General features: G+C 40.0%; 1 protein-coding gene across 1 annotated transcript in view; it reads left to right on the top strand.

Moving 5' to 3' along the window:
* The first annotated feature begins 7,784 nt into the window (after positions 1-7,784).
* Positions 7,785-13,404, top strand: part of LOC113109136 (interferon alpha/beta receptor 1a-like) — a 31,636-nt gene continuing 26,016 nt past the window's right edge. The window contains exons 1-2 of the mRNA XM_026272705.1: positions 7,785-7,956; positions 9,056-9,185. Of these exons, the coding sequence (XP_026128490.1) occupies positions 7,899-7,956; positions 9,056-9,185 (188 nt within the window). The 5' untranslated portion in view covers positions 7,785-7,898. The remainder of the gene's footprint in view (positions 7,957-9,055; positions 9,186-13,404) is intronic.

The following is a 13,404-nucleotide window of genomic DNA, read 5'->3' as shown; positions in this document are numbered from 1 at the left end:
GTGAGCCTGTAAAGATCGAGCTGACTGAGGAAGCAGTCCCATATAGCGTCAACACGCCACGCAGAGTTCCGTTTCCGCTCCTTCCAAAAGTAGAGAAAGAGCTAAAGCATATGCTGAGCCTCGAAATAATTGAGGAAGTTACAGAGCCGACAGATTGGTGTGCCCCAATGGTGCCCGCTCCAAAACGCAACAAGGACGAGGTCAGAGTGTGTGTGGATTTGAAACACTTGAACAACGGAGTGAAGCGTGAACGTTATATTTTGCCCACATTGGATGATATAACACCTAAGCTGGCAGGAGCCAAGGTTTTCTCCACTCTGGATGCCTCTAGCGGGTTCTGGCAAATTCCATTGGACCCCAGCTGCCAAAAATTGACAACCTTCATTACCCCAATGGGCCGGTTTTGCTTTAAACGTCTGCCATTTGGCATTACATCAGCGCCAGAGATTTTCCAGCGGCTGATGACCGACCTGCTCAAAAGCTTAGAAGGGACTGTCATTGTAATGGATGATATCCTGGTTTATGGATCTACAAAAGAGGAACATGACCGCCATCTCGACGCGGTGTTGCGGACGGTTAAGGCGTCCGGTCTCAAGCTCAACAGGGCCAAGTGTCACTTTCGGAAGACTGAACTGCAGTTCTTTGGACACATCATTAGCGCGGATGGCGTGAAGCCTGATGAAAGCAAAGTGGAGGCTATCGCTCAGATGTCCAGCCCCTCCAACGTGGAGCAGCTGCGGCAGGTGCTTGGACTGGTTAACTATGTTGGAAAATTCCTGCCAGGACTGTCTTCAGTGTTGCATCCACTCACTAACCTGCTCAAGAGAGAGACTGCGTGGGTTTGGGGTGAGCCTCAGGAGCAAGCATTTAACAAAGCAAAAGCAATGCTCATGGCTGCACCAGCTCTTAGTTATTACGATGCCAACAAATCAACAGTGGTCAGTGCCGACGCCAGCAGTTATGGCCTTGGAGCTGCCCTGTTGCAAGACCATGATGGAGAGTTGTGGCCCGTTGCCTTTTGCTCGCGCACACTCACTGATGCAGAGAAGAGGTATTCGCAGATCGAAAAGGAGTGTCTGGCATCTGTCTGGGCCTGTGAACGTTTCGCCCGCTACATCCAAGGTATGGGACGAGTCCGTTTACAAACTGACCACAAGCCACTGGTGCCATTGATCAACTCATACGATCTGGATAAAATGCCACTACGATGCCAGAGACTGCTTATGCGCCTCATGCGATTCAACGTCACTGCTGAACATGTTCCCGGTAAGCAGCTAGTAGTTGCAGATACACTCTCCAGACATCCACTGAAAGACAGTTACGTGCCTGAAACAGAAAACGCAAGTAAAGGCATATGTGAACACTATGGTGGCTAGCAAACCAATCAAGTCAAACAAGCTCGAGGAAATTCGCAAAGTCACACAAAGCGATGCCGAACTTCAAAAAGTAATCACATTCATCCGAAAAGGGTGGCCTCGTAGAATGACAGAGAGCTCACCACTGCGTGGATACTATGCAGCCAGAGGTCACTTATCGGAGTCGGACAGTCTGGTCCTATATCACGACCGCATAGTAGTTCCAGCAGTACTCAGAGCTGGGGTCCTGGACCAACTGCATGAAGGTCACCAGGGCCTCACCAAATGTCGGGAGCGAGCCAAGTTGACAGTTTGGTGGCCAAACATCGGAGCTCAGATCACAAACAAAGTGAAATTATGTGATTTTTGCAGAGAGCACAAACCTACACAAAGACGTGAACCGCTGGTAACCACTCCCCTGCCCAGTGGCCCATGGCAAAGGATTGCCGTTGATCTGTTTGAGTTAGAGGGTAAGACTTTTCTTGTCGCTGTCGATTATTTCTCTAGAGACATTGAGATTGCTTCCCTCACCACCATTACCAGCAAGCAGGTTATCAACAAGCTCAAGCACATTTACTCCTGTGAGAAGAACTTCCAGGGGCCGTGAGATAAAGGTGCCTCTTAGGTTTCAAGACTGATGATGTTCAAAAGGGCAGAATAATCCCTTTCAGGATTGAGGGCAGTCTACCCCTGTGATGTCCTGCACCGTTCTAAGACTGTTGCTAAGACGTAATGAAAAAAAAAGAAAAAAAAATGTTATTTGATAACAAAGTTGTTGCATTTATTTTGTTATATTATTTAAGAAAATTTAAGATTTAATTAATATTGCAAAATGCAGATGTTTGGGATCTTGTTATTGCTAACTTCTAAAAGGGGAAGATGTTGAGAGATTGTCTTTTGTCCATGCTAAGTTACCGTAGTTTGGGTATGCTAACCACTAGAGGGCACTGCATGATTATTATTGATGGAGTCCAACGGATGGCTTAGGCTGCTCTGTGTTGTAGTAAAATAAAGAACGCTCTTGAATAAATAGAACGAGCCGTGTCTTACCTAATAACATGACATGCGCTTTGGTCTCAGTGTGGTTCAAGGCTATAATTTAACGAATGCTATTTAATTTAACAAAGTGTCGCTGCTCACAATATTGTGGTTGTTTTTTACTTACAAATAAGATAGCCTAAATATAAATAATTTGTATAAATAAGATAAGTATAAATGATATTTATAAGTTAAAAAAAGACGGTATTATAAGATGCGTCCTCAGGTTGGACGTATTTGAACGTGATAGCAGAATCTTTTTGTAGCAAATTCTACAAATGGGCTCATTAAAGTTGCCTGGAAGTCCTTTTTCATCAGGTTCAAAGCCAAAATGTGCCCATATTGGGGACGTGACATTTGGCTTTGCCACCAAGTTAGCCCTCTCTGCCATGTTTCGATGTAATAGTACCTTAAATGCGCAATTGTCGGCTGCGCAACCACGTGAGAGAATTGTGTTAAGCAGAATAAGCACGTGCAATTAAAAACTGAGGTCCTGCTTTTTTGGCTTTCTCATGAGTCATCCGCCTGTATTTTATGCTTTAGTAAAATGAATATATAGGCTACAAGACATTACACATGTACTCTAGTCAATACAAAATTTTAGTTAGGTTGCTGGTGGATGCGTCTGACATCGGGGTGGGAGTGGTCCTCTCACACACTCTGCACTCGGTCAGACTTCTAGCCATTCGACTGGCCCTGGAGGAGTGGCACCATTGGCTGGAGGGATCCTCCAGTACATTTATGGCCTGGACTGATCACCATAATCTAGAGTATATCCACTCCGCCAAGAGGCTTAACTCTAGACAGGCTCACTGGACTCTTTTTTTCAGGCACTTCAATTTCAATCTCTTACTGTCCCGGGTCAAAAGAACATTAAGCCTGATGCTCTTTCTCACCAGTTCTCCTCCTCCGAGGGTTGCTCCACCATTGAGATCGTCCTACCAAAAGGATGTGTGGTTGGGTCTTTCACATGGGGGGTGGAACAGCTGGTGCAAAAAGTTCTTACTCACACTGTTGTTCCCCGTGGGTGCCCTAAGGGGAAGCTATTTGTCAAGGAGTCTTTGGTATGCCGAATTTGTTGCATTATGTTCTGTCTGTGCCCAGCAGAAGTCCAGTAATTTGATGGTCTGCTTCGCCCTCTCTCTATTCTTCCCGGCCTTGGTCCCATATTGCCCTGGACTTCATCACGGGGCTTCCCCCCTCCAGTGGCTAAATGGAGATTCTCACTGTTGTTGATCGGTTTTCTAAGGCGGTTCACTTCATTCCCTTCCCCAAGCTCTCGTTGGCTAAAGAGACTGCACGTGTGGTTGTGGACCACTTCTTTAGAATTCACAGGCTTCCTTCTGATGTTGTTTCAGACAAGGGACCCCAGTTTGTCTCTAACTTTTGGAGGGAATTATGCAGACAGATTAGTGCTACTGCCAGTCTGTCTTCAGGGTTTCACCCACAGAGTAATGGGCAGGCTGAGCGCTAATGAGGACCTCGGTTGGATGCTCCACTGTTTGGCGGATCATAACCACACCTCCTGGTGTGAACAATTGACATGGGAGGAGTACACTCATTATTCTCTGCCGTCTTCCACTAGCCTGTCCCCATTTTCTTGTTGTCTGGCCTACCAGCCACCTCTGTTTCACATTCAGCAACCAGAGGTTGCCGTCCCCTCGGTCCAGGCCTTTATAGGGCGCTGTCGTCGCACTTGGAGGAGGGTGAGGTCAGCTCTGTGCCAGGTCAAGGGACGCACTTGTCGTGTCGCCAACTGACGCCAGTCCAAAGCTCCCAGGTATGCATGTAGGAAAATATTTTGGCTCTCCACATGTAATTTACCCCTTCAAGCACCTGCTCGGAAACTGGCTCCCTGTTTTATTGGACCTTATGTCATCACTAAGGTCATCAGTGATTACACCTCTCAAAAGATGTAAATTCAGTCAGTTTGCATTTTTAGTCAAAGCTGCAAGGGAATGGAACTCCTTCCCATCAACAATTAGAAGATTACATACTTTTGGTTCTTACATGGAAGTAGTGTGTAACAAATTGCACATGAACTTACACAATCCCTGGTTCATGTCACAGCTTGACTAGAACAATGCTGTTTACAGTTAAACATCTCTAAAACAGTGAGTATGTTCTTTATCAAATCTAATAGTTTAAGTATAGTGCCAGATGTTTTTGTATCAGGGGAAAGATTACAAATTATATCTGAATAAAGTACATCTGTGTTCTGATTGATTCCAAACTTTATTTTAAGGCTCAGGTTGGAAATGGTCTGTAACCAGGTCAGATTTTGTCTACCAAATTTTTTGATTTATTCGTGATTTTATGTGATCTGAGGCCGCTTTGATGTGCATTCCATGATTATTTCTCATATTACTTACTGTTTAACTACTTGGTCGCAAGCTAGTATTACATATTAGTCTATGTATAAACAATTACTAAAAAATAAAAAATAAAACAGTTTGATCATTGTTAAATATTTAAAAATTGTACAATTTGCTAAACTGGGATGACTAGGGATTTCTAGATTCATCAAAAAAATGGTTACTGACAACTCAGCACTGTCAAAATTATTATTGCATTCCTGACAATAGACTTCCTTGTACTAATTGCTCTTGGCTATGTTGCCATCTCTCTCTCTCTCTCTCTCTCTCTCTCTCTCTCTCTCTCTCTCTCTCTCTCTCTCTCTCTCTTTCTCTCTCTCCTTTCCCTAATATTAATTACTTTGTCTATATAATTTATTTATATTTTGTATTTTAGTAGCGCTCTTAACTGTGCATTTGTTTCTGTAATTATTTCAGTATTTTACTTGTTACTTTTCTTTTTCATATGATGTGTACAGTATATATGTAATGATGCTCTTTCTTTGTTTTAGGGTGACCTTTTAACATTCTGTCAAGGGTCTACAGATGAAAAAAATAGCCTTTTGGGCTATTTCTGGCACATTTACAGTTATGTTTATTAATGTGTATTGCCCCTGTTAACAAATAAACTTTTGATTTACATTTATTGCTATGATAAAAATTAGCTTATGTGTAGGATTTAAATGTGTCACATTTAAAGGGTTAGTTCAGCCAAAAATGAAAATTATGTCATTAATAACTCACCCTTATGCTGTTCCAAACATGTAAGACCTCCTTTTATCTTCTGAACACAGTTTAAGATATTTTAGATTTAGTCCGAGAGCTCTCAGTCCCTCCATTGAAGCTGTGTGTACGGTCTACTGTCCATGTCCAGAAAGGTAAGGAAAACATCATCAAAGTAGTCCATGTGACATCAGAGGGTCAGTTAGAATATTTTGAAGCATTTAAAATACATTTTGGTCCAAAAATAACAAAAATTTCGACTTTATTCAGCATTGTCTTCTTTTCCCTGTCTGTTGTGAGAGGGTTCACGATGCTGCTGATGTGTTTTCTTTTGTTCCATTGCTTTGACACAATCTTTTTTGATTAAAGTGCTATATAAATAAAGGTGACTTGACTTGACTTGACAAGATTATTTTGATACTTGAGTGTTTTAATTAGGTGGGCCATCCATTATGAAAATTAACCAAGGTTTTATTATATTAAAAGTGTAATAACCATGTTTTTTTTTTTTTTGGTGCATTGATTATTATCTGTATAACCAGTTTTACTACAAATACCATGGTTAAACTCAGGCTAGTCCCAGTGTAATGGGGTAAAAAAAAATCAGAACTTCTAGTTATAAAATAAACTTATGCTCAATGTTAATTTGTAGAATGCATCTTGAAAAAAGGGGAGACACCTACAGGCAAGAAGGGTGTATAATGTGTGAAGTCAGACCATCTTCTCAGTTCACTCGAGCAGCTGAGAAGGATGGTAGATGAAAATGTATTTGGTTAATTGGTCAAAAATGTTGGGAGATGATGTTGAAAGTCAAGTTAACAGCTTAAGTCACTTGTGTATTAATGCGTATTGGAGACGTGAACAGTTTAAAACGATTCAGTGCACCTTTGAAGTTGGTTCGCAACCTGCCATTAAATCAAAAGAAGAAGAAGAAAAATATATTCCAACTGGTGAATTTTATATTAAGAAATGAGTAACTAACCATTTGTCAGTACAGAGCTATTGGCATTATTATTGGCCCTACAGTGGATAGAAGAGAAGGAAATAAATAGCACTGTCATTGCATCTAGTTTTTCACCACTTGAAAGTATGAAATCCGTCAGATCATCAGCTAGGATGATATTATTAATGAAGTATTCTGCAGGATGTATGAAATGAAAGATAAGGGTGTGTCTACACAATTCATTTGGGTTCCTGCTCACGTTGGTGTGGAGGGAAATCAGAAGGTGGAAATGCTGAATAAACAAACCCTAAGAATAAAGCAAATAGATCTACATATTCCATTAAAGCAGAAACTAAAGTGTACATTAGAACATATACACAGTCAGTATGGCAGATACATTGGGATGACCATGGAACAGGTAGACATTTGTATAATATACAAAAATACAGCTGATGTTGTGAGAAAGGAGAGTAGGAATCGAAGGAAGGAAATATCATTACATGTCTTAGAATTGGACATACTGGAGTTAATAGTAGGCTACTGTAGAATCAGAATTAACTTTATTGGCCAGGTGTGTGCAAACAAACAAGGAATTCGTTGTGGGTTTTTAAGGTGCTCCTGGTACATACACATCTCTGTAATCAACAAGAAACAGTAAAACATGTATTACTTCAATGTGTAAAATACAACAATGAGAGATATTGCCTTATTCAGTCCATTAAGAAGTAACCCTTACGAAAGGGAAATATATTTACCAATATATTTCTTAAAATATATTGTGATATATTTTAATATATTATTTTACCTTTTTATTTTCTAATATTTTATATGTTTGAATACATTTAATAATATATTGATGATACATATATTATATAATATATTGCAAAATATACAAATGATTGCCGCTTTCAATATATTGCAATATATTGGAAAAAATAAATATATATAAGGATATATGCCTAATATATCACATGATATTTTCCAATATACTGCAATATATTTTTGTTTCATAAGGGAAAACACCATCACTTTTCTTTGTCAGGTTTATTTGGGAAATCAGCTAACAAGATATATGATGATATTATTAGGTGTATAAAAGATTATGAATTAAGTAAGAAAATATATAATATAATATAATATAATATAATATAATATAATATAATATAATATAATATAATATAATATAATATAATATAATATAATATGGTATATTTTTGGTGTTTATTTTTATTTATTTGTTGTATATGGGCCCTTTCCCGACTCTCCGCCATCATGGATTGCACAAGTCTTGATCCACACTCCAGTCCAGTCGGTGGTGGTAATGCACCTATAAGCTGGTTTGCCAACCGTCAATAAAACACCAAGGAAGAAGAGGAAGAGGCAGAAGAAGGAGAGAAGCGAGTGCGTGAATGAGAACTGTGTTGTGTCCTCGAGCGGAAGCGACAGAAGTGTGCACTAAACCCAGAGCCGCAGCTCGATGGGGACATGAAGTCGCTCCGCTGCTTCTGCGTCTGTTCTCTGCTTCTGCTGAAAGTGTCCACGGGTGAGTTCATCTTCTGACTCTGTACTCACTCTAACTACTTCTCATCATCTGCCACAGAACGGTTTCACTGCGCGACTGTAAAACAGGTTTAGACCACCTTGAACGAGTCTGCTGTTTCTTAGATAGTGGAGGCGCTTCCAGTTTGAGGAATTTCCGCTCAAAAAGACCAAAACAAATAATGTAGAGTCATCAAGATTTAACTGTGTGGTCATTTCTTTCAGTTTGACGTTCAGACGTCAGGAGAGTGATGCGGTAAAGTTAGAGGTTTGACATTCATTGGATATTCATTGTTTTTGCCAGTTAAACTCTTTGTGGCTGTTATGTTTTGAGCCCGAACTAACTCAGATAGTCATAAATATATGCCCTTTACGTTGCACAAGGCTTATTTCCTTGGGGAAAATTAAAAATAAAAATAAATAAATAACCATTTAAATTAATTAAAGATTTAGGTGACATTATGTTATACAAATGTTCAGAAAAAAATGTTCAAAACATCCCTGTTCTTTTTGGAATTATTATACATACTATTTTATGTGTATTATAATAATTGTAAAACTTTTAATGTGTGCAATAATATAAATCCATTAAACTCTGACACTACTTAAGATAAAGGTATTAAACTGTAAAATATTCAGAATATTATTTATTAGGATGCACAAGGCTTGTTTGTTTTAGATTATACCTTTTATTGTTTTTATATACAGTACTGAATATATATATAATATTTTTTTAGGTTTGCTCGATATATATCGGCTGATAATTAATGCGCATCTCATCAGTAAATCTGGTTCTCTAATCAGATTTCACATAGAGCAGCTGTTACTACACAGAGCTGTTTAATTGGCAAAAAAAAAAAAAAAAAAAAAAAAAATGTCAAACTAACCACCGTCTTGGTTTTTGACTGTGACTTGCTGTAACAGGATGGCTTGTGGCACGAACTCTTCTCATCTGCATTATTTTTCTCTTTTCCTTTATAATTTGCTGTAACACTCCTCAGGTTGTGCTAACCTGAAATAAATGTAACCAACGTTAGCCCGCATAGCCCCATAGTCTGTTCATATATAAATAAATGGGTGTGCTGTCTCTGTGTGTCTGGCAGGATTTGGAGATCTGAGGCGTCCTGAGAACGTCAGCATGGACTCACTCAACACCCGTTATGTGCTGCGGTGGGACTGGCCTCATGAGACCGCCATCAACCAGACCGTCACCTTCACTGCACAGTATATACTGTAAGAGCCTTTATATGTGTTTGCTTCATGCACATGACCAGCGTGTACATGCTTACTTGGGCTTGTGACTGAATCTACTGTTAAAGTGAAGAAATAAAAAATACAACTGATAGTTTGTAAAGGTCACGAGACATCACATACTCTCTGTACTATAACCACTAGTCGGAAACAATCTACTTGAGCGTGCATTAACCATAATGCATGCACCGTAGGGGTGTAACGGTACGTGTATTCGTACCGGACCATTCGGTACAGGGCTTTCGGTACGGTGCACGTGTGTACTGAATGTAATATTTTGTGTGCGGAACATAGGTACATTTTCGTGTTTCCAAACGAACATATTAAGTGGCGGAAGTCTCCGCGTTCAGCGTAAATCCCGCCCTGCAGCTGATCCTGAGGCCGGTGACACACTGGATGCGTGGCGTGAGCGTGGCGTTTCTGCTGCGTGTCAGTTGCGTGACACCTGCTTCGCGTTTTCTGTGTCTTTACACACCAGAATCGTGCCTGACGCGGCGCTGGCGCGCTGCTGTTACTGTAGGTGACAGAGGGAGACCGCCGACAGACCAGGATCTTATCTTCACAACAACAATATCTATACTTCATGTTGAGCACAAATATAAAGCCTCCTGATAAAGGACACAATAGACTGTTTGACAGGTGCAGTAATATGCCAGTGTGTCACCGGCCTAAGGTTTTCAAAAGGCATCACACGAGTGTGAACATCACTACAACTACGAAAAAAAAAACTGCAGTGACCCTCTGATCTGGACACAGACTGGATCTGGAGGCTACGGTGACCTCGGAATAAGAGAGAAACAGACTAATATTAGCGTAGATGCCATTCTTCTAATGATGTAGCAAGTACATTGGGTGTTATGGGAAGGGTTCACGGTTCCGGTTTACCTAATTAATGCAGCCTAAAAATCCTTTAACGGATTTGGATATTAAAAGCATATTAGTATGTTATGTGTAAGCCAGGTTAAAGAGATGGGTCTTTAATCTAGATTTAAACTGCAAGAGTGTGTCTGCCTCCCGAACAATGTTAGGTAGGTTATTCCAGAGTTTAGGCGCCAAATAGGAAAAGGATCTGCCGCCGCAGTTGATTTTGATATTCTAGGTATTATCAAATTGCCTGAGATTTGAGAACGTAGCGGACGTAGAGGAGTATAATGTAAAAGGAGCTCATTCAAATACTGAGGTGCTAAACCATTCAGGGCTTTATAAGTAATAAGCAATATTTTAAAATCGATACGATGTTTGATAGGGAGCCAGTGCAATGTGGACAGGACCGGGCTAATATGGTCATACTTCCTGGTTCTAGTAAGAACTCTTGCTGCTGCATTTTGGACTAGCTGTAGTTTGTTTACTAAGCGTGCAGAACAATCACCCAATAAAGCATTACAATAGTCTAACCTTGAAGTCATAAATGCATGGATTAACATTTCTGCATTTGACATTGAGAGCATAGCCGTAATTTAGATATATTTTTCAGATGGAAAAATGCTGTTTTACAAATGCTAGAAACGTGGCTTTCTAAGGAAAGATTACGATCAAATAGCACACCTAGGTTCCTAACTGATGACGAAGAATTGACAGAGCAACCATCAAGTCTGAGACAGTGTTTTAGGTTATTACATACAGAGTTTTTAGGTCCTATAATTAACCTCTGTTTTTTTTTTTTCAGAATTTAGCAGTAAGAAATTACTCGTCATCCAGTTTTTTATATAGACTATGCGTTCCTTTAGTTTTTCAAATTGGTGTGTTTCACCGGGCCGCGAAGAAATATAGAGCTGAGTATCATCAGCATAACAGTGAAAGCTAACACCATGTTTCCTGATGATATCTCCCAAGGGTAACATATAAAGCGTGAAGAGTAGCAGCCCTAGTACTGAGCCTTGAGGTACTCCATACTGCACTTGTGTGAATACCTCGAGAATACCTTTTTCGGAATGGCACGGGTAATGGCTCCAAAAATGAATAAAGGGCTAGGAATAATCCTGCTTGAATATTGGGCTGAGGCTGGTACAGTCTGGTGTTTGCTAGATGACAGTTAAATCAGGGGATCAGCACAATATTTTACACAGACCTCTAAATTTACGCAATAGTGTAACGTGAATGAATGTAAACTTTTTATGTAAAGAGCGCAAATCAAACACAGTGTTTCCGCGGGGCCATAAAAAGTGATAAATTTAACAATAAGAATTTAAGGCCATAAAAAGTCATAAAAACATCCGGATTTTCCATACAAGGTCATAAAACATTTAGCCACATCTTAAATTGATATGCTGGTCCATTAATTTGTTCTTCCATCAAAATGCGCTCCCCGCGGCAATGGCATTCATTTGTTTTGCCTGTTGTAGTTCTGTATGAGGAATCTGGGTGGTATCACACTGGTATCACAACGTTCCAGAACTACAAGGTCCATGCGGCAGCATACAGACTTGTCAGACGGACTTTCACAGAGACCTGCGCAAACTCCGAACATACTGTATCATACTGAGTCACTGCTTAGATTAATTGAAATCATCCTTGCTATCACAATGGGAAAATGTACCTTTAACGATCTATGGCTCGAAGACGGTGCATTTAGTAGCTGGCTCAAGCCCGTCCCTAACAATCGGTATCAAGCATCCAAACACAAGACACTGAAAAGCTGAACTGAGTAGCTGGTTAATACTTGCGCGCTGTGTTCGGTGCGGAGAGAGAGCCGCGTATCACGGACAGTCCCTCCTGCACATTTTTAAATAGCAGTTTTGAACAAACAAAAGGACGTGAAAGAGCCCAATTCAGTACCACGGTGTTCAGGTGTTCAGGACTCACGCAGAGAAAGGCGTCTCAAAACACTTGTACAACGAATTTGCTTCTTTTTCCTCTTGTGCCAACAAATACATACAAAATATCACAATACCCACCTTGGAAAGTATGCTCAAAAACTTTTTTTTCCAGTTATTTCTTAAGAGAAAGTAAACAGTTGAGGAAAAAGATGCGTTCATCGTCTCTTAAAGTGACCGTGCCTAATTTAGCTACAAGCTGCTGTAATTTTAATAGGGATAGAAACCGAAAATCGGTTCTCATTCAGAACCGTTTTTGTTCTTTGAAAAGAAGCGGAACCGTGAGCAATTTCTAAGTTTCGGTTCCGAAAATGGTTCTGGTACAACACGTCATCAAGCGCTGTAAGCAGCCTTGCACTGGTGTTCTGAATATTCTGCGTTTTCCGTAAAAGAAAAGCGGTTCTCAATTGCAGTCCTCGCTCCCCACTGCTCTGCACATTTTGAACGTTTCTCTTAGTGCTTCAGACATTTGTTTTATTTGAACATAAGTGCCCTGCGAAGTGGACATCACAGGAAATTCAGCCATGATTCCAGTTCGAAGTGAACATAGCTATATGTTCCAATCAAAGTGCATTGAAGTGTGCAAGACGTGAATTTAAATTGTATTGATTTACAGAGGAATATGATGTCACAGTTGTCCATGTTTAACCCTTTCGAGTCGATTAACGCATATATGCGTTTTGAGTCATTTTCACCTGATAACCCCGAAAAGAACTTAAATTACACTCTCAGTTTTAATCGTATAGATAAGCGCAATACATCAATCGAATCTGTAAAGGGTCTAGTTTTTTTTGGATACAGACATAATAACAACAAAACTTTGTGCACTTATAAAATAAAGATAACAAACAAGGTGCGCTGTCTGCAGTCTTTGTCTCAGCTGATCGTCATGTACAAACACGTCATTAAAATGAACTGTAACTCCGTGAATACTCAACGAAGAGACATGAGAGAGATATCTATAGAAAGCCTGGAATGTATACTTTTAAACTAAACAAGTGCTGCCGAAAACAAATATTCTGAGATAAAGTAATCCATATGAAAACAACGCAATGTCTGTTTTTCATATCTCCGCTCATTATATCTAATGTGACCACGCCCCGCGCTGAACGCGCTATTCAGATTCAAACTGAAGCGCGCGGCTCGAATACACACACACAGAAGAAAAAGCAGCAAGACTGTTCTTCAAGTTTTTATTTTATTTTACTGTTTGCTTCGCGATGAGAGGACTAAGACATAAATCACCCCAAAAAGGATGTGATGTGGTTGAGGATTTGAGAAATGGATTTCCTCAGAAAAAAGACTGAAGCACTTTATTCAGCAGAGATCATAAACATGAGTAAGTCTCTCTTTATTTATTTGTACTAGTTTTCACATAACGTGTAAAC

This window comes from Carassius auratus, chromosome 9, assembly GCF_003368295.1.
Source record: "Carassius auratus strain Wakin chromosome 9, ASM336829v1, whole genome shotgun sequence".
Lineage (NCBI taxonomy): Eukaryota > Metazoa > Chordata > Actinopteri > Cypriniformes > Cyprinidae > Carassius > Carassius auratus.
The sequence above is the reverse complement of the archived record's forward strand: the minus strand, read 5'-3'. Positions and strand labels throughout refer to the sequence as shown.